General features: G+C 47.6%; 2 protein-coding genes across 2 annotated transcripts in view; one reads left to right on the plus strand and one right to left on the minus strand.

Annotated features, from left to right (window-relative positions):
- PIK3IP1 (phosphoinositide-3-kinase interacting protein 1) overlaps positions 1-6,207 on the plus strand; it is a 7,122-nt gene extending 915 nt beyond the window's left edge. The window contains exons 2-5 of the mRNA XM_009280036.1: positions 4-95; positions 2,137-2,322; positions 2,457-2,535; positions 4,577-6,207. Of these exons, the coding sequence (XP_009278311.1) occupies positions 4-95; positions 2,137-2,322; positions 2,457-2,535; positions 4,577-4,784 (565 nt within the window). The 3' untranslated portion in view covers positions 4,785-6,207. The remainder of the gene's footprint in view (positions 1-3; positions 96-2,136; positions 2,323-2,456; positions 2,536-4,576) is intronic.
- Positions 6,208-7,660: 1,453 nt separating this feature from the next.
- Positions 7,661-21,270, minus strand: part of LIMK2 (LIM domain kinase 2) — a 30,896-nt gene continuing 17,286 nt past the window's right edge. Inside the window, exons 6-16 of the mRNA XM_009280037.1 lie at positions 20,865-20,970; positions 19,775-19,971; positions 18,861-19,047; positions 16,300-16,386; positions 15,439-15,570; positions 15,114-15,170; positions 14,860-14,925; positions 13,855-14,029; positions 12,399-12,454; positions 10,304-10,461; positions 7,661-9,720 (exon numbers count right to left, since the gene is read on the minus strand). Of these exons, the coding sequence (XP_009278312.1) occupies positions 9,564-9,720; positions 10,304-10,461; positions 12,399-12,454; positions 13,855-14,029; positions 14,860-14,925; positions 15,114-15,170; positions 15,439-15,570; positions 16,300-16,386; positions 18,861-19,047; positions 19,775-19,971; positions 20,865-20,970 (1,378 nt within the window). The 3' untranslated portion in view covers positions 7,661-9,563. The remainder of the gene's footprint in view (positions 9,721-10,303; positions 10,462-12,398; positions 12,455-13,854; positions 14,030-14,859; positions 14,926-15,113; positions 15,171-15,438; positions 15,571-16,299; positions 16,387-18,860; positions 19,048-19,774; positions 19,972-20,864; positions 20,971-21,270) is intronic.

Here is a 21,270-nt window from a genome sequence, read left to right on the forward strand (position 1 = left end):
CAGAAACCCGGACGGCGACGCCGCGCCCTGGTGCTACATCCGAGGCGCCGCCGGGGTCCCCGAGCGGAGACCCTGCGACATCGCCCACTGCTCAGGTAGGAGCTGGCCCAGCCGGCCCCCCTTCTTCTCCTGCCCTCCCCGGGGCATTGCCCCCCCCCGGACTGCCTCCTGCTGCTGGGGGCTGGGTTTGTCGCCAGGGCGGGGTTCCCCCTGCGCACAAACAACCCCGGGTTATGGCAGCACCTACTGCCCTCCCCCAGGAACGGAGTGTACCCGGGGCTCCCGTCCAGCCCTCGCCTGTGTGTGCACATCTGCCTCCCAGCTGTGCCTTGCTCCGCCCCTAGAGCTTTTCCATTAGTGCCAGAAAAGGCCTCTGCAAAGCCTTGCCCCCCCCCTCATTTCATTAGTCATTATAGGGCTCTTTAGCTTGTTGAAAAAGGCTGAGTTCTGGGCATTTAGGAACTGCAGAAATGTTGGTAGACCATGACTGTGGGGCATGTTACTGCTGTCTAAACAAGTGTCCTGCTGCTAAATGAGTGCTAGGGTGAATTTGGGTAGAGGTGGCGGGAAAGAACTTGGAGAAAATGAGAACTGAAGGGAGGACAGTAAGAAATGGGAAACCCCAAACACTGGATTCCTTCTGGATAGTCGGGATGGGAAACATTTTGTCAAAAGAACTGTAGCTGAAGCCTGTTTCAGGGAGAGGAGATGTCAGTATTAACTGACGCCAAAGTAACCACTTGGTTTTTTTGAACTGTTTACTTATTTCTGAGCCCCTCAAGATTTACACACTCCACTGTCCCTTGGGATTGTTATCCTTGCATGTAAACACTTTGCCCCACATATATACCTTCCCCTTTTCTTCACTTTGCTCATTTTTTGCCTGCTTTTCACTAAAGATGAAGCAAAACAAATGCTCTGCTGCCAAGAACCTTGCTCAAAACAGTCCTGCAGCTTTGAGATCAGGAGAGTTCCCTGACCTTTCAGCCAATGCACCATTTGCATGTTTAAGGGGTTTGGCTATTTTTGTGTCTCAGAGTGGGCACCTTTTTATTGCAGTCGTGTCCTGCAGCTCCCCTTAGTTCAGTTTCTCTGGCTGACCCTACGTAAAGTCACTGTGCAGTGCAGGAGACCTTGATTTCCTGTCTCTAACTCCCCTTCTGTACTTCCATTTCACATTCCACTGAGGACTCAAAATGGCTGCAAATAGAAAATCCACAGAGTTATTGCCAGCTATGGGATGAGATGCAGGTGGAGAGAGTTTTCAGGTGCGGATGCATACTGTGCATAGCATTTCCAAAAAGTAGGGGGGTTTTGTGTAGGACAGGTAATAGATACCTACTTTCCACTGTCACAGCTTTTACTGTGCTACAGCTTCCATTTTAACTGTGTCATGAAGGAAGGAGCTACCTTGAAAATCTTCCATGCTGTTGATAAAAAATCCACAGGGCTGGGAAGGAGTCTGTGCTGTGAGCATCCATCCTTACACACCTTTGTTTGGGCTCTGGCTGAAGAGGAACTTGCTGTACTTAACACTAGTCAGCAGCTGTGCTGCCTGACGTGTTGCTCTGACTTAGCCTGTCCATCATGCTCAAGGAGTTTGCCACATGGCTGCAACAAGGGGCTGGGTAAGAAGAATGTCCCCAGGTTGTTTTCACACCAGCTGGAGTCTCCTTCTGTCAAACCTTCCTGTATCAGGAAGATTGAGGCAGAAGAGAGATAAATAGGCTCCTGGGAGATTTGGGATGGAGATTCTCATCATCTTGTTCATGTCTGTTCAGCGTGATTGAAGCTGCAGCCTGTATATCGATCTGTACACTAAATGAAGTCATTGTGCATCCCCTGGACTCATGCCCTGAACCTGGGTTTCGTTCTACTGTCTGACTTCTCTCTCATCTGTGGTGGTGCCTTGCACTCTTAAAATAGGTACATGTCAAAGGAAAGTGGGGGGAGGAGTACGTTTCTTGTCTGCCTTGGTAGGATTCTGGCAACAACTTAAGAGGGAACAAGTGTTTTTCAGTGTACTTTGAAGGCGGTTCAGTGATACCAGTCTAGATCTGTCCCACTCACAAGACACGTGTTGTTTTGAAGTACTCATCAATGCTTCGTATTTTTTATGTCTTTTCCTCTCAATAGATGCTACAGCTGCCACAGCCCCAGTCCCTACAGCAGAAGTTGGTACTTCTCAGGAGGTCAACCAGGTGTTTGAACCGGCTGATACCTTGCCCTCCCGGAGTGAGGCAGCCGCTGTGCAGCCTGTCATTGGGATCAGTCAGAGAGTGCAGATGAACTCCAAAGAAAAGAAGGACTTAGGGACACTAGGTACAAACCAAGGCTCATGTGATGGATCCATTCCTGTAATTCCGGCAGGATGGATTTGTTTTGAGGCTCTGAAAGCAATGCTATAGCTGGATCTACTGCCTCTAATTTTGCCTCTTTCCTTCCTCTCTTCACAGGCTATGTGCTGGGGCTGATCATGATGGTGATAATCATTGCGATCGGAGCCGGCATTGTCCTGGGATACATCTATAAGAGGTCAGTGGCTATTCTCCTTTGTCCAAAAGCTGGTGTTGGCATGAGGCAACATATATAGAGCAGGAATGTCTGAGCACCTGCAGACCCAACCAGATCCTAATGAAAAGGCAGATAGAAGCATATGTTTTGATACGGCTTTCGCTTGTCGCACTGAGGAAAGAACCATTTAAGAGTTAATCCCATTCTTCTCCGTTTCACTCATCAATGTGGTATTCTGTCCCATTCTGCCCTCTTTACTTTTTGTTTGTGTACACACACACTTCTGTGTGTGTGCGTGCGTGTGTGCCTTGATGTGGCTTTCTCAGATGCATGCAGGGGAGCTGAATTTTACGTAAGAGCTGGAGAGAGCAGATCGCAGGTGCCCTCACAGGAAGTTTCTTTTGTGATCGGAAAGAGAACAATCCTTCTAGCAGGCCACCGCTTCTCCTGGTTTCTCTAGTCTAGCTAGCTTAGGAAGAAAAACAATTGGCAAATTCTCTGCCAGTTGTGCATTATATCGTATGAAGCTGAATATAAAGTAGCACTTTTTTTTGTTAAACAAAGTTCATTTTACCAAAGCTCCTGTATACTTTAAGGTCAGTTTTGATTCATGCTTAAGTTACGATTTGTTCAGCCACTTCACTGTGTTAGGCAGAAATGTTTCTGTAGCTCAGCAGCGTTTGAGGTTAGCGGCAATAGCAAGCAGCCTAGTTGTGAGAGACAGGGCAGAATTAACAAATAGCAGTGAATGTCGCTGCAGCAAGTGAAGGCCCAGGCTCCCTCCTCTGGGAGGGTTTGTTCTGTAGTTTGGCTGTTTGACAGCAGTCTGACACAACCAAGCAGAAGGAGCCCTCTCCCAAGCTGGGACATGTCCTTATGTAAGTGTTTATAATAAATGCCGACAGAAAAAAAAACAGAGGGAGGAGTGTTACATAAGGGGCAAAACAGAGCGCTGCTTGTCGAGGAATCTGATTTGAGGTGTCACTTCAGAGAATGCTGTCTCGTGTGCTGGCAGGAATGGCAGCCACTACTGCATGCTTGTAGGCAGCTTTGAAAAGCAGCCAAAATGCTTATGTGCTGTCAGGAAACCCCAGCAGCTCTGCCTGGTTGGGATCACAAGCCCCAGGAGGAGCGAGTGGTGCCTGTCCCACCTCACTCCGATCTTTGGCGGGAAGAAGCAATAGACCAATGTTGAGCTTTGTCCAAATGCAGCTTTGCTTCTTCAATCCCAGAGAGCTCATAGCAGGGCTGCAGTGCAGGTTTACTGCCTCTCTCTCTTCTTGCTTAGCTCTCAAAATTGCACGTGCAAGCTGGCAGGTTTGGGTAGATGTGGTGAGAAACCTTTAATGTGTTCAGTAGCTTTTGGTATACATAGCTTTTCTGGAGACAACATGCTATTAATGCCATCCATTTTTAAAGCAAGGCAGTTCTTCCTCAGTACAAATTACAGAGGTGTCTCCTCCCTTAGCAACAGGCTGAACAGTGAGGTAGGTTTGGGGAGCTGGCTGTGGTTAGCTGCAGCGGCAGAAGGCAGGGCCAGCTCTGAAGTAAGCTTTAATGCTTTCAGGAACGGCTTAATTTGCTACACAGGTTTGTTTGCTGCAACAAAAGGCAGAATCTGTCACCACCTCCAGTATTTGTTTCTATCAGATGAAGCATGTTATGGGAGCTCTTTTCCACAGCAGTGGGCTCAGCGCTGTCTCACTGCTCCTCTGGGCCTGCACCAGGCAGTGCTGTGGGACTATAAGGTACAAGGAAACATTTCTCAGCTCCATGGTTTGCCTGGCTTCACAGTCATCATTTAGCTGTAGCAATGTCAGTGAATAAGCCAGTTTATGAGGGAGGGACAGACTTCACTTGGCTGCTTGTTTTTTAAAGATGCTATATGGGGTCCTCTGCTTACAGTAGAGAATGCTTCTGGCCCTTTGTATGTAGCTGAAACATCTGTTTCTTAAAGAGCAGAGTCCCTTCTTTTCTACTATATCACCTTTACTGAGACTCTGCCTCCAAGCAGTGATACTCACCCCATGCGCATATATGTTTTGGTTTTTTTTTAATCTAGAGGGAAAGACCTGAAGGAAAAGCATGAACAGAAAGTTTATGAGCGTGAAATGCAGCGCATCACACTGCCGCTCTCAGCGTTCACCAATCCTGCCTGCGAGCTTGTAGATGAGAACACAATTGTGGTGCACACCAACCAGACGCCTGTGGAGGACATGCACGATGGCAGTGGCCCGCTTATGGGGCAGGCGGGTACTCCTGGTGCCTGAGCAGCTTGGGCAGGAGCGATACAGGCTGAGCAAAGCCTCCAGCTTCCCACTGTGAGTGCGGGGGTTGCGTGTGTTCATTTCTATTTTGTTTTCTTTTTGATGAAAGCCAGATGAAGGTGATGCAGAGGGACAGAGCAACGGGCTATTCATCATGGTCTGTTTGAGGGACACCATTCAGTGCATGACCAGCTGGGGACTGGTGTGGTGGACCCTGCTGCTTCCTCCCACCTATCTCTATGGCATGCCAAGGAGCTGGGGGGGATGATGGGCCAGGCTCACAGCTGGCCGCAGATCCCATAGCCTGGAGTGTGGTCTTGGCTTCCTCTTTTTCTGTTCCTTTCCTATTTAACGGTGTGCACTGTTACTTAAGTTTCAGCCTGGAACCCCAGGAGGGAGCAGTACTGCAGGGACTGAGGGGAGCTTCAGTCAGACTTAGCTAGATAATTACACTCTGATTATAGTTCCTGCCTTTTTGCTTTAGTGGCTGAGAGCTGGAGGCACTGTCCAGAATCCTGCTACTGGATCAGTTTTTTTTCCAAGGAAGAGTTTATTTGAAGGATGCTTTTGGCCAGGAGCAGTATGTTTAGCCCCAGTGTCAATTTGGAAAAGCTCTTCTCAAGCTCTTGACAAATCCAGGTCTTCCAGGGCTGAGGCCACATCTCCATTCCCCTGTGGTGCTACATGCACAGCCACAGTGGTAGGCGTCCAGGTGGTCTGTGCCTCCTGCTCACTTAACAGAGCAGGAGACCAAAGGCCAGCAGTAGATAGTTGTGAAGAAAACAAACTGCCCTTCAGTTACCTACAGCAGGTTGAGCACTGAGGATAGATAACATCCTCTTCCCCATTCCCTTGGCTTTCTACAGAGCCAGCTCTGGACAGAGTGGCCAAGCCAGCTGTGGAGGTCACCCCAGCCATGATGCAGCAGCAGCTCTTGCTCTAAGGGCAGGACAAGGCAGCTGCTCTTGCAAGATCCCAAAGTTACAGCATGGCTCCTGGCCCAGCCTCCTTCACACACACTCAGCTTGTGCAGCAAGACTACTTGCTTACAGAGCCTGGCCCTATTGAGAGGTTTTGTAACAACTTTTATTAGCATTTCAGGGGGTTTGGAAGGGATGGTTGCTGCAGTGTCTCCCAAATGGCACCAAGGCAAGGCCAGTTCAGGGAAACATCCATCCCCGCCTCAGGGCATTCAAGCCATTCAAGTAAGTTTTCTAGCCATCTGCTTTATAGCTGTGGGCCTAACAGGGAGCAGCACTTGGCAGCAGGGGTTTTAGTGTTAATGTTTGATTCAGAAAAGGGAAACGTTTTATTTTTAAATGCCTTTGAATACCATTTCTTTGTAAAATGTTTTAAATACCTCATTATGAGAAGGTGCAGATTGTGGTACCTTGTATTAAAGCTTAAAAAAAAAAAGCTCTGTAGACTTGTGTGGACTGTGGCTCATCTGTACATTCCTCCTGCCAGAGCAGCATCCTTTTGCTTGTTGCAGACTTCAAGTTGAGGAGAAGGGAAGAGGCCACTTCAGTTTGCCAGGCCCAAAGGTAAATCCCTACAAGCAGTGCCTCCGCTCACCAGCACCGACAAGGGGCGTGGAGCTTGTCTCCTTGCTGCCAGCAGCTAGTCTTGGAGTGGGACACGGTTCCTGAAAAGCAGCTGTGGGTGTGTGAGCTGTGCTGACTAGCAGGCTGGCCTGTGGAAAGACGCTCTCAGTTGCAGCCCCTTCCTGCACTGACATGGGTCAGTTCTGCTTTGGTGCCGCTCAGCAGCAGCTCCATCCCTCGGGGCCTTGCATTGGAAAACATGATGGAGACAGAGCACAGCAGGTTACAGGAGGCACTGACAGCTAGCATTTTCATTCAGTTGTTGCCTTAAATGCCCCAACAAATGCCCCTTGAACTACATATTTCAGAATAAGAGGTTTCCAACAGGCCGTATTTCTATCCCTGGATCAGAAAAGGAAAATGGAGAGAGACTCCATGTTCTGCTGACGCCTGTCCACCCTTAAAAAAACCCCAACAACCACCAACCAACAAAACTTGACAACTTCTTTCCTTTCCATCACTCCAGGTAAATAGTACTATAAAGCACTTGCACTGCATCTCTGTAGTTCTGTAAATGTGGCAGAGCCCTTTGGCTCAAGAAAGGGAGTTCTAGATGATACCTGATCTGTGCGGTTTTGATGTTGCCATTTTGTGACAGCAATAGAAACCCGAGAAAGTTACAGCTTCCTGCTTTATATAACACAGAGACAACAAAATCTTGTTTTCATAGCATACATTTACTGCTTTTTAATTTAGTTAGAACATGGAGCTGTGCAAATCACAGTTCATAAACCCCACCCACACATCACCCAGGACTCTCCCCTTCAGGGGTCCCCTCACAAACCAGCCTGGGAGGGGGAAAGAAAGGGCAAAGCCTATTGACAATCCTGAATCCACTGGACCCAGTTTAGAGAGGCTCCTCCACTGACTCACAGCACAGGGAGTCCCCAGTGTTTCTAAAACACCACTACACAGACTAAAAACACCCCCCCACACACACACACCTTTTGTCAGGTGATGGCTGGTCCCATGTTACTTTACATAATACTTTAAACTCATGGGTAGGGGAGGAAATCAAAGTAACACCAAAGACTAACACCCATTCCCCACCATTCAATACCGAAGGGGGGGGGGGGGGGGGGGAGGAAGGGGAAAAAAAAAAAAATTCCTTTCCATCACTCCAGGTAAATAGTACTATAAAGCACTTGCACTGCATCTCTGTAGTTCTGTAAATGTGGCAGAGCCCTTTGGCTCAAGAAAGGGAGTTCTAGATGATACCTGATCTGTGCGGTTTTGATGTTGCCATTTTGTGACAGCAATAGAAACCCGAGAAAGTTACAGCTTCCTGCTTTATATAACACAGAGACAACAAAATCTTGTTTTCATAGCATACATTTACTGCTTTTTAATTTAGTTAGAACATGGAGCTGTGCAAATCACAGTTCATAAACCCCACCCACACATCACCCAGGACTCTCCCCTTCAGGGGTCCCCTCACAAACCAGCCTGGGAGGGGGAAAGAAAGGGCAAAGCCTATTGACAATCCTGAATCCACTGGACCCAGTTTAGAGAGGCTCCTCCACTGACTCACAGCACAGGGAGTCCCCAGTGTTTCTAAAACACCACTACACAGACTAAAAACACCCCCCCACACACACACACCTTTTGTCAGGTGATGGCTGGTCCCATGTTACTTTACATAATACTTTAAACTCATGGGTAGGGGAGGAAATCAAAGTAACACCAAAGACTAACACCCATTCCCCACCATTCAATACCGAAGGGGGGGGGAGGGGGGGGTAGAAAGGAGCACACTAAAAATCCAGTTAAACCAAGATGTTTGTGAAACTTAAGAGCAGGACTTGAGCCAGTTTTTTGTTCAGTTCTGCCAACCACATGAGCTACTGCAGCAGTAGCTTTCTTCCTTCTCCCACCGAGGGAGGAAGAAGGGAAGTGCTGGAAGAAAATACACTCCCACCCACCTCCCAGTGACTCCAAGCCCTTTTTTCTCCCCAAAAGCAGGGAATGACCCTGAGGAAAGTTTCTGCTTGGAGAATCAGCTCAGGTGCTGCAGCAGCAGCAGCAAGAAGGACCTTCAAAGGGAGCAACTTGCACAGCCTGCAGGAAAGGATGAGGTAATGGCAACTGAATTACTAGTTCTCCAGCTGCCACTCTTGGGAGGATGGGACATTCTCCAGCACTTTTCTGATCATGACAAGTCCATCCTTTAAGTAACCTTGGGCATGTCCCCCTTTGCCACTGTCCATGCACAAAGACTGAGCCACTTCAGACCTTTGGCTTTCTGAAGAGCACCTTCTGTCACCTCATGTCCACAGGCCGAGAGCTCAAGCAGCTTCAGCACTCCAGGGATGTCCACAGCCAGTGCCTAGTGCAGTTCTAAACATTCAGGTTCAAATATTTTCACCTAGGTTAAGGTTCTTGGGCAGGCAAACTCACTGTGCAGGCTCAGGGTCAGAAGATGAGCTCAAGTGGCTCATTTGCTGCCTGCCTTGTTCACCATCAGGAGGGGCAAGCAGAGCTCAGTCTTAGTGTTTCTAGGCAGGCTTTTGGAGGTATTCAGAGACAGAGGAGGAAAAAACCCCACAAAACCAAACCAAAACAAAAATTTATACACGCTTCCCCACAGACAAGGTATTTCAGGAGAGCTGCCCAATTCCTGGGTCTTTTCATTCCCTCCCCTGATGCACATTGGAGGCCAAATCTCAGTGGGTTGTTCTGGAAGACACATGCACAAACATACACGCACATGCTGTCCTAGTGGGGCCTTTTGCCAGATGTCCAGCTTTCTGAGCAGGGTAGTCAGTGGGAGAAGCAGTTCCAGAAGTGCTGGTCCTTGCCCAGGAGAGTCTCCTATAGCAATTCCCTCCCTGGCAGCCAGGCCAGGGTGGCTTCACAGCTTGCAGCCAAGTTCTAAGGCACCACAGTAAAGAAGCCTCAAAAGGCCAGAGAAACATTTCTCAAGCCAGAAAAATAGTGTTGAGCAGCTTTCCTAGGTGCAGTTGGCAGGAAATGGTCCTTTTTGCTTCTGAAACATGCCAGAAATCCATAGCGAATCAGGATGTCCAAGAGGAGGGGTGTTGGGTGGGGAGAGAGAGGCAATACAGCAAATGCACAGCGTTGTGCCCCATTAATGCCCTGGAAGTGGCTGAAGTGCATCTCCCTCCCTGTCACTCATCTCAACCCCAATGGAAGTGGTGCAGGCAGCAGGACAAGTTGACTAGGCTGTGTTCTCAGGTAGCTTGTCACGGTTCAGTCCATACTGCACACTCACGTTGTGGTCCAGCTCCTCCACCTCAGACGGGAGGGGGATGGCAAGTTCTCCCAGGTAGAGAGAGAGTGCTTCAAAGGAATCTTCCAGCTTGGAAAAAGGGGGCCTAGAAGCAGCATTGAGGAATGTGAGTGGGAAAGAGGAAGCAGAACAGCATCTGGAAAGGCTGAGCCAGTTGTCAATCCAGGCTACTGTCCCGTGCACAGAGGTGTGAGCAGGGACATGATCCCTCCCCATTCAGCTTCCGAGATTGCAAAGATCCCATCTGTCTGGGCTACCCATTTTTACAGCTGATGACCAGGGAGGTCCAGCTCTTTTGGAACCCATTTGGCATCAACACTGTTCTGAAGCTACAAGTTTCACAAGTGAAATCGAATGAAGTATTCACATTTCAGAGCTGCTGCCAAGGTCTGCCCCTACTTTTTGTACATAAGAAACCCTGAACAATCACTCCTCCTTTACCCTCTCTGTCTCGGAAATTGTTTCAGAGACCTCTACCATATACAGCAGTCTCGCTCCCAAGCTGATGAGTCTTTAGTCTCCCCCTCGTGTGGAAGCCTTTGAGCATTCCCACAGAAGGTTGGAATGCAGCCCACTTCCACCCTCTGTGCAGAGCAATCCTTCCACCAAGGGGATACAGACACATCCTCCAGGCTTACGAAGAGGAGTCCTCCAGACCCCAAACCTACCTGCTCTCTGGTTCCAGTCTGCAGCAAATGGCAGCCAGAGGGAAAAAGGCTGGAGGGCAGTCAGCAGGAACAAACTTCTCCCAGAACAGCTTAACATTAAGGCCAAAATCCAGTGTGCGTGGGAGACAGTCTGGGTCAGCATAAACCTGGCCTATGATCTAGGGAAAAGTGAGAGAAGTGGTTAAGTACAGCAACAGTTCCAGGGTGCTAACAAACAGGGAACTTCAGCATGGGGCAGAGGCTCCTTCAAAGTATTGGGGTGCAACGGAAAGAGCAGAAACACTCTCCCTCCTTTCCAATGGGGCTAGTTGCACAGGGGAGTAAGCAAGATACTGCATACAGACAAACTTCACATGAAACTTTTTCAAGACCTGGAGATGTGGCCACTCTTGTGAAGGCCCAGACACCTTCTCTTTCTTCCCAGGGTTTCTCTGCTAGAAGATACAGGATGATGTGCACCTCCCAGAGAGCTCAACAGTGTTTCACTGCTGGATCAGCTACTGTGCTGTATGCTGCTGGGGATGAGGCAGCCCTCCCTGATCGCAGGTAATCAACACAACCTGCATCACCATCCCATCTCTCCCCTCTCACACAATCTTACCATACCACCAGCAAAGCTCCTCGGTCTACAGAGCCTGTCCTAAACGATGCTGTGAAGTCAACAGCACGACAAATTCTGAGTTGCTCTGTTACTGGCAGATTCAACCCCACCCACAGCCAGCGTGTAGGGGCAGAGAGAATAACAACCATAACCAATGCCCAGGAGGTTGCAGGCGAGAGCCTGCAGAGGAAAGGGCTGGGTGGAACAGAGAGAAGCCCTGCCCCAGCACTCAGAAGTCCCAGTGCTTACCACCTGCCCCGCTGAGGTGCACTCACCACCTCCAGCACTAGGGGACTCAAAGTGTAATAAGAAGGAAGGAATCCACAGCGGAGAGCTGTGGGGTGATTGGGACTCAGGCAAGGTCAATGTCAATGCAAACTCTCACATGGGGAAGAGTATTAGGTTTAAAGCTTCATCGGGTATCACAAAAAGCATGTTACATATAACCGTCCAGGCTTTTCTATGCCAATAACTCAGCAGGACAACCATATCCTGTAACTAGACAGTGGAACGCCCATTATGTATTTTGGCAGGGTTATTTCCTTATCTGTTTGAGTGTGTAACTTCTTTTTTTAGCATCTTTATTTTGGTGACAAGGAAAATGTTCATATGCTACTACACCTTTATTTGTCTTTTTTCTAGATGAAATTGTTTTAATCCTGCATACAGATTTTTCAAGTTCCTAAATCTGTCACTCACAACCACAACATTCTCTGAGAGGAGGGCCCAGTGTAAACAGAGCTCCAGATGAGGCCACAAAGATTTATGCACAGATATTTTCCTTGTCCCCTTCATCCAAACACTGAAGATGAAACTGTGCTGGTCTCCCCTGGTGTTCTTGTAACTGCTGTGTTATCCATACACATAACACCCCACCTTTCATCTGTATTTCCACTGTCTTACACACCTTTTAAACTAAAAATACTTTGCAGCTTTTGAGTGCTGCTCTTTGCAGACAGAAAAGCCTGATATAACAGTAAGACTGTGCATTGGCTCAGAGATAAACTAAGCCAACAGACCTCAGGGTGCAAGCTTCATTAATCAACCTGCAAAGAGGTTTCAGTTTCCCCTTCTTTGAAGTGAATTGCCATCCGCAGTGGAGGCCCTGAATTTGCTGAGATTATACAGCTGATTGTTCTTTTAATGAGGCAGTAGAAAAAGAAAAAAGCATCACAGTTTTAGGGAATATGTCTACTTTCAAATGGATACCAGGGCTCAGTCAGAACTTGATGGACATTTTTACAGCTTCTCTGAGTCCAGGAGGAACGTCTGGGTTTCTTTCAGTCCAGGAAGAAACTCTCTCTGGGACCAAAAAGTTACAAGACAGTTATCTTCCTTGAGGGAACAGGGGCAGGGTAAGCTTGTACTCCCAGCCTAATTCACTGTGCTGTTAGGTCACAGGCTGCACACTCGAACACAGAGAACTGGCTGATACAATGTGTGCAAGGAGATGGCAACGGGAAAGGTGAAGTCCATGTAATGTCCTGGTCTTACCTCACAGAGAACAATCCCAAATGAAAAGATGTCCACTGTCTCATCGTAGCTCTGTCCTGCAGGAAACATAAGACATTCAGCTCTGTGAGAGACAGTTCCCCATCCAGCTATTCCAGGAGCTGCCAGTCCAAAGCTTAACTAAGCCTATTCCCTGGAGGGCCCTAAAACAGGAGACAAAGCAAGGCTTAAATCCCCAAGATATGTATACCAACTGCATCTTCCTATACACTGCCATCACATATTTTAACCCCGGTTCTTTCTCCTACTGGGGAATTACAGGACAACACAGGGAAGCCTTGGGTATCAGAGGTCTGAGCAAATGCTAAGGATAACTATGGAAGGCTTCTGCCCATTTCCATTGATTGCTGTTCTAGTGCGTCTCTACAGTGCACTGAGTCAGTGTTCAGCTTCCCCAGCAGCCAGCGAGTGCCCAGTCCCTGCTGCAGTGACTGCAGAGATAATAAATTACACACTAGTAGCACTTTGAATCTGGGAAAGCAGACTGGCTCAAGCATGCCATTCTCTGCTTACAGACACTCCCCTCCCAAGCCAATATCTGGTAAACAGCCTTGCTTTGAGAGGTGGTGTCAGACTACGCTCTTGCTGTTCTCTTGACAAATGCCAGGTCTGAGAGAGGCTCTGAGAAGCAGCCTCAGACTCCAGTAGGGCCTGTAAGCCTTGACAGTAGGAAAACAGAACACCACACAAGAAAGCAACATGGAGAAGAGTTGAGTTGGGGGAGAGGAGCCCAGTCCTCCATTCCCTGGTGGACTATGTTGGACAATATTGATATCATAGCCAGCCAAACTGCCCAGCCTGGTCAGACCGACCTGCTCATTAGGAGGAAACTGCATCCATTGTATTTCTCCCTTACCTCACCTCCTGCACGGGCAGTTTTTCCCCTAAGGGATATAGTTCATCCTTAATGCAATTGAGGGCTGCATGCCAAAAACCAGATTTCCCTGCACTCGGACAACTTCCACCCCAATCCTGAGACTTCAGCAAACCTGGCAGCAGATGACTTCTCCCTGGATCTACGCAACAGCACATGTAAGCCTCATCCTGGAGTTTAATGATTCCCTGTCTCAAGGGGCAGTTCCAAAGCATGAGGCTATAACAGAAATTGATCTCAGGTTCAGTCTTATTTCGGGCCTCTTTCGTCTTCCCTGTTATCTGGGCCATAGCAAGTTAAGGCCTGTTGCCCTCCTGAAGAATCCTGCTGTCAAGCCAGAAACATTACCTCGGCTGGTACAAAGGTTTATCAGGTCAGGTACTGCAAGAGAAGTGCAGCTAGGGTACCTGTGTGTATAAATAAGCTTGCGTATTAGCAGGTCTAAAACCATAGGCTCTAATAGGTTTGATTGTTACTGGGGGCCAGAAGCTTTTGGTAATCCTATCATCCCTATACCTCGTCACAGGCTGTCTCCTCACCTGCACCCTGGTATCAGTATCTTACCATTTAGCATCTCTGGGGCCATCCAGTATGGGTTGCCAACCACCGTGTAGCGCTTCTTCCTGTCACTCTTGCGTAGGGTTCGTTTCTTGGCAGATGGCTTCTCTAAAGTGGGCTTTTTTCTTTCCTCCACAATCAGCCGAGACAGACCGAAGTCAGCCACCACCACCGTCTTATCCTACACAAGAGATTTAGTACAAGCCACTGATTCATCTCAGCTCCTCTCAGGAGCAAAGAGGCTGTAATTCCTGTTCACTATCAACTACACTATAAGAGCAACTAGCAAGGTTTCCTGCAGCCAGATGAGTGTAACAAGCTGTCTAGACAGGTGTAAGACACCCAATTCACAATCCCAACTCATCACTTCCTATTTATTGTCTTATTTCCTGTGTGGTTGCTAACACTAATCCCACCAATTTGTCTACACTTGTCAGGGCAAACGTGGACCTTTCCTTTCAGACCTTCCTATTCTACCTGGCCGGGAATTAACTTAGACTTTCATCCTAGGTCGTCTGAAGCCTACATGCTAATCTCATATTCCAGCCAAGTGAACGAGGGCAAGGCTTGAGGGAATGAAGCTACACAAAAATCTTGTGACCTAGCATTTAAAAAAGAGAGTGCACACACATCTGCACACACCCACGCACTTGTCTGAATCCTGAGTACCAATAAAAAAAGTCATCAAGTGGTTAAAAGAACAGAAGCAGCTGTAGAGAACATTTCATAGTCGAGATAAGGAACAGAGCTGTACTAGCTCTCCTAACATGACTGTTAATAGGAGATGCTACCACAGGAAAGGGGGTAGGAGAACAGAATGAAGAAACAGTGAAAGCTAGATCAGTCTGGAAAATCCTATGTGAAGATGAAGCTCCCTTGTTTAGGGCACTAAAAGCCTCTCTGAAATCAGTTCCACCCTGACAAAAGAGGGAACATCATGTGGAGAAAACCAAGGGAGGAAAATGACAAGGAGGGGAGCAGCATGCTGTGGGGAACAGAGGTGTAGCTCACCAACTTGATTAGGCAATTGTGTGAATTCAGGTCTCTGTGAATGATGCACATGGAGTGCAAGTAAGCCTGGAAACAGAGGGAGAAAACTTGGTGTTAGGGGTTCCCAGGCGAGTACGTCTCTTCGCATTTACAGACCTCAACAACCAGCCACTAGTAGTCAGGGAGCACGCACAACCCCTCACACACCACCCTGCTGAAGCAGCTAACCCCGACCCTGGAGGTTTGCTCTGTAACAAAGACACAGTCCGACTCACCATTCCAGAGGCAATTCCTTTGGCAAAGCTGACCTTCTGCTGCCAGGGAAACGGGTCCTGAAAGACAAGTCCTCAATGGTCAGGGACTGCCTTACCAGCCAGCTGGTGACAGCAATTCCTCCACAACAGGGACTCTTGCAGCAGTCACAGAAAGATGATACAGCCCCAGGAAGAATGTGCTTCCTGCCTCAGGCCACCCACAGCTAAGAAGAAGCTTTTCCACACAGCTCCGAAGGAGACTAACAACAAGCACCATAAGGCTGGTACAACCAACAACACACTGTCAGCCTCATTGAGTAGAGGTCTACCAGGCTTCCATACTCACCGCATTGCGGAGGAAGTCCTTCAAGGTGCCCCCCTCAATGTACTCAGTGAGGAGATTCAGCTTCTTGTCCTTGTACAGTACACCGATGAACTTCAGCACATTGGGGTGATCCAGGCTGCGCATCACTTTCACCTGGGAAGCAGAAACATCCCACCCCAAAGAAGAGAATGGAACAAGTCCTGACAGATCTGCTCTATGGTGACAAGCATTCCAACACTGGAGGTCCCCTCCAGGGATCACAGAGTACACTCAAACCCCAACCTTAAGGCAGTCAATTAACTGTTGCCTCTTCATTTTCATGCTGTGCAATTAACCTGATCTTAGTCTTTAAGGAGAGCACCCTTGAGTTTGGAAACAGGAGGTCTCCAGGGCGGCTATCTGGTCTGTACTGCATGTGTCAGGGCCGGAATAGCAGCGTCAGGTGTTTGGGGAGCTGCCTTTAAGCTAAATCCGACTTCGAAAAACATGGTAGGCAGCCACCAAGAAAATAGTTTGGCTTAAATACAGCAGGAGTCTTAAATATCTTACAGATATTGGCCCTCATCATTTGTATTTATGCACAAGGCTCAAGGGATAAATCTTTACGTATTGCACAGCTCAATTTGCCTCAGACTCAGGCTGCTTTTTATCATTGAAAAATTAATGAACTGGGAGCTGAAGCCACGTCTATTGCTCAGTGTAAGTGAGTCACACTTCACTGCAGCAAACATTCAGCTCATGTCAGCTTTTCCCTATGGCATGTCTCCCTCCTCGGCGCCTTGATTCCTGCCAGGTTGGTGGCATGATCACTCACTCTCTGGTGAAGATGGAAGAGTGCCACCACACTACTGGCTCAGAAGCTTTTTGAAATTTTGCTCCTACCTCTGTTAAGAAAGTCTTCTGTGTTTCCTCATCACAGCGAATCAGCTCCTTCATCACCATCACCTTTCCTGTTGCTTTGTGAGTCACCTGGTGGAAACAGAAACCACAACTACAGGCAAGGTTCAAGAATATATAGCTTCAATGCTCTTGCAGCTCTTCTGAAAGAGAGGGTAACGTTCCCTTCCATCCAGAGGGGAATACAGATGGGAGAAAATTCAGAGCTCAGGGATCTGTAGAAAACTGCGTAAAATTTCTCCTTTCAGAATTCAGCAAAGATTCCGTATGTGAAACAGAAACTACCTAAAGTTGACAGAAGATCATACCAAGAGATCAACAGCATCCCAAGAACCAGAGCTGAAGTCTCCATTTTAGGTAGCATAGGGCTGAGCATGCATACATGCTGTCAAAGCCTCTGAAGGCATCAGTTCCATACTTGTGCATGCCTCAAGTTCCCTTACAGAACGTACTTGCCCAGCATGATGCTCACATTTTGTACACAGAACCTAAGAACTACATTCTGTATCAGCAAAGGAATCAACGTTCACTTGCATCAGAAACCAAACCAAACAACCCCAAACTACATTGCTATATGCTTTGGTTTTATGTGGACTCTGCAGCCTGATGGTTTCTGATGAGCTTATCAAACTTACTCATGTGCAAGCGGAACGGGGATGTACAGGCTGTTCAGTTAAGGCAGGAAGCAGTTATTTTACCATGCTCCTTGGGAGCAATGTATTGCTACCTGCAAGGAATGTCCCAGAATGGTGGCAAACACACAGAAATCCACCATAAACATCAGGTAATAAATTTCCTGGCTCTCGACATGGAAAGCATTTCCAGTTCCTCAGAGCTGTTTGCCTGTGTCCACCTAGTTCCTGGCATTTTGCTGTGTTCTAGAGTTTCTTTTAACCAGCTCTGCCTTGCTTGCATGGGGTGCATGAGTGAGTAGAAAGGGTCCCAACTCTGATGAGCAGGTTTTCCTGGAAATCCTCTCCCCTTCAGTTGCTTAACTTGGACAGCTCAGTCTCCCTAAGATCTCCAGGTAACTAAACAACCACCTCCTCTCTAGGAACAGAAGGGAACTATTCTGACCAGTACAGTGCTTGTTGCATCAAAAACAGTCAATCTGAAACTGAAGAAAGATGTCACTTTTTGCCTCATACCCTTTAAAATAAAAAGCCTTTTCAGAAAACCTCCAGAACTGCAATCCAGAACACAAGACCCAGTTATAGTATTTATGAAGCTTATGAGCTCTCGCAAACACTGTGGCACACTAGTTCTTTTTGGAACCATGGGACATAGCAAGGCTGATATAAGTGGAATGCAAATGCATGGAATAACACAACTGAAGCATAAGTACAATATTCTGCTCCCATCTGAAATCAAGCATCCTTATACAAGTAGCGAGCCAGGGAACACTACACATTTCAGCCAGGGACATGAAAGCCAGGGACATCCAATACCCAAAGATAAAGGGAAGTGAAGAGACAAAGACAAGACAAGGCTAAGTGGAATTCTTAAGCTGACATACCAGCAAAACTGAAACAAGTGTCATCATGAAACTCCAAGAGGGCAATTTTAACTCCCAGAGCATGCACCAGAACAGGATGGCGATGGGGTAATTTGAGCAGAAAAGAAACGCCTTTGTGCCATTAACTGTGGGGACGCAGATGACAAAAGCATGCGACAGAGGAAAAGTTCCGCTTACCTGGACCTGTTATTTCTCTATGAGCAGAGGAGAAGAGAAATATGCTCATTAGTATGGATCAAAAGCATTGGGTTTGTAGTACTGGCTCACCACCTCCCATGGAAGCATGAGATTAATATGGTGGCTGGACACCTGAAGTTTATACAGGTGTAAGGAGAGAAGTCCCATAACATGGTGAATAGCAATCCGAGTACTGAGGAGCTCACAGCACCTTGGTAAGGCAGAGAAAGCTGCACCCTGATGCTGTCAGGGATGCCAGGATAGGAGCTGCTGAATCACCCCCAGTCAAGACTGGAGAGCTTAAATACAAGAGAACTGCTGTTAATGGAGATTTTAATTGTGAGAGTCATGTAAGACCTGACCACTATCACCACACTGACAAGCCGTCGAGGCTCTGCTGGGGGTTCAGAGATGGTCATTACATCAGCCTGGCAAACCCCCAAGCATACCACACTAAGAGTAAGTGAGAAATGCCATACTGGGGAGTTGAATGCACCTCTTCATAAGAAAGATGCTCGTAAGAGAAAGCGTAGTTTGTTCCCCATTCTCCCCACCTCACCCAGGTGGTTGCTGTGACACAGGCACTCTGGAGCTCTAAATGTAACTCAGGAGATGAGTATGTATGGCCGAGGTTGACACTCAAAGGGGACAAAATCAAAACCACCTGCAGCCAGAGACACTCATGGTCAGGGAATGAAACAGAGAAATGGATCTCACTGAACAAGCCAGGTGAGTTCCAAGACCGATCACTATCAGCAGGGCAAAGGCCACTGAGACAGTGGCGAAGGATCCCGAGATAGGCAGATGTTGCTGTAATCAAAGTAAATGATGAATGTTTGGGGACCTCCCTCACCTTGATTGCTTGTCCAAAAAATCCTTTTCCTAGTACTTCACCATGAATCAGGTCACAGGGCCGGAAGATTTGTTGGGAGCAGCTAGAAGAGGAACGTAGGGATTCAGAACGACTGATGTCACGGCTCAGAAGGAGCGGTTCCTTTGGAGAACTGGGGCCAGGAGACTTAGAAATGCTGTTACTTCGCCTAGAAAACAAAGGAGACAGGAAGATCAGGGAAGCTGCCAGGAAACTTTTGGTCCAACATATCCCATCATTAGCCCCTAAGGGACCAGTTTCTAGATGTGCTTCAGTGCTCTTCATATCTCAAAAGCCAGATGCTCTCAGAGCACCATGGAAGCTCTTTACAAACCTAGAACAGCTTCCAAAGTCAGGGCTGCCTAACAACAACACATATCTTGCACTGTCAGTCAGAGGTGGAGCTCTGTGAACAGGAGGAGGAAGCTGTGAAGACACAGCACTTGCTATCTCTAAACAAAGATTAAAATACTGGTAAATGACTAAATGAGCAACTGAGTGCCCCAGTCTAGGAAGACAAGATTTTTCGCAAATCCCAGGTCTCAGCCATATTCCTTTTAAGGACACATTCTTCCCCAGCCATTTAAGGCTGGTAAAAATCCGACCTTTACATTTTCTAACTGTAAAACTTAGTAGCTTTTCTATGTTAAAAGTAGAGCTCCTTATTTTTATTAAGGAAAGTTTGCCATCCTGAAAGGGAATGGAGAGAGCACATGTCAATAGCAGAATCTAAAGTTCTCCACTGCTTCGCCAGTGGTTTATACCAAGGCTCATATCAGAGATGAGTCACGTCTCTGCAGTCATCTGCAATCGCAGGGCCTAGGCACAGAGCAGCCCAGCCAGGTGGCACAGGGCAAAGGCAAGCTAGGTCAGAGGCAGCGCTTCCAAGTCTTTACCTGAGGGAGCGGCGTCGGAGTGTTCCTTCCAGATTCTCCTTGATGTCCAGCGGAGAGAGGGAGCGTGGGGAAATGGGCGGCTTTATGTGGGTGGGAAGACGGGAGTCCAAACGAAGCCTGTCTAAGCGCTGCGAGACAGGGTCGTGCTCTATCAGCAGCTGAAGCGTCTGGCTTGTCTTGCGAATCAAGTCCTCCACCTGCAATCAAACCAAAGGACAGGACGATAGCAGACAGGAGGAACACAAATGACAGGAGATAGAGACACAGCAGAATGCCCCTCAGGAATCAGAGTAGAGAGTTCAGTGAGATCACTCCATAGTTGTGGTTTAGTTGTGCGCACCACAGCTGCCTACCAGACAAATCAAGCTAGCAACACAGAAGTTCCTTATGCTATCCAAATCCTCTTCTTTCTGGTCAGCTACAAATGACCAAACACTTTTTTTTTCTTTTTCTGAGAAGTGTTCAAAAACTACACAAGCTTCCATCCTGAACAGTGCTGCAAAAAACAGCTTTGCAAAAGCTACATGGAGATTTATCTGAGAGATGTCTTGTGCTCCTGATGTTCTCTTCAGCACCAACAGTAAATAAAACCCTTGTGTAGTGAAGGTAATGGTGGTCTCACTACACTCTCGCAGCATCACCTGATATCTGTATAAAGCATTTACTTGTAAATACAGACATCGAATACTTTTCTTGCAGTGGGAAACTCATCCCTAGGATCAGCTGAGCCTTTGCCTATTAGCAGTTGCCTCTAAAAGGATCAGAACAGTGGAATTCACTAGCAATACATGAAGAGTCTTCACAGCCTCTCTGTCCTCTGAGATGTCACAGCCCTACGCTTTTCTGATTACCTCCCTTCATGTTTGAATGCCACAAAATCAGAACTGCATCCTAATTGCATTTCCATCTGTTACACTTTCCTCTTCAGCTGGAAGGGGTAGCAAAGCTTGTCTTCATGTTTATTCCTACTGTCAGCATGAGTACTACGGGTGTACGCACACTGTATGTAGGGTGGGAGAACGGTGCCGAGAAACAGAAAAACTGTAGGAAGGCAGATGAGAAGGAGGCTTCAGAACAGAACTCTACCCACCTCCTCCACCTGTAATGTACGAATAGGAGCTCCATTAATCTCCAGGATACGATCTGCAGGGTGGATGGCGTTTCGGACATCTGGGCTGATGTGCATCCTGTTAACTCTAAACACGGGAATTACAGTGTGTGTGGGAAGTCAGTTGTCGTTTAGCCATCAGTTTAGCCAAAATTGTAAGAAATATTTGATCTCTGATGCTTCCCTTTATATTGGTATTCTGAAATAAAACAGTGCTAATCTACCAGCACAGGGAGCTACCATTAGACCAAGCGCTTAGGTCTGAGCTGGTCTGGGGTGAGCTCTTCATTTGCCCAATGGCAAAAATTGTTAGTTCATTACAATTCGCCAAATGCTTTGTGTTCAGTGAAGGAGACATCACTGCGAAATAAAGTTATCAATTAAGGTC

Source organism: Aptenodytes forsteri, unplaced genomic scaffold (assembly GCF_000699145.1).
Source record: "Aptenodytes forsteri isolate BGI_AS27 unplaced genomic scaffold, ASM69914v1 Scaffold323, whole genome shotgun sequence".
Lineage (NCBI taxonomy): Eukaryota > Metazoa > Chordata > Aves > Sphenisciformes > Spheniscidae > Aptenodytes > Aptenodytes forsteri.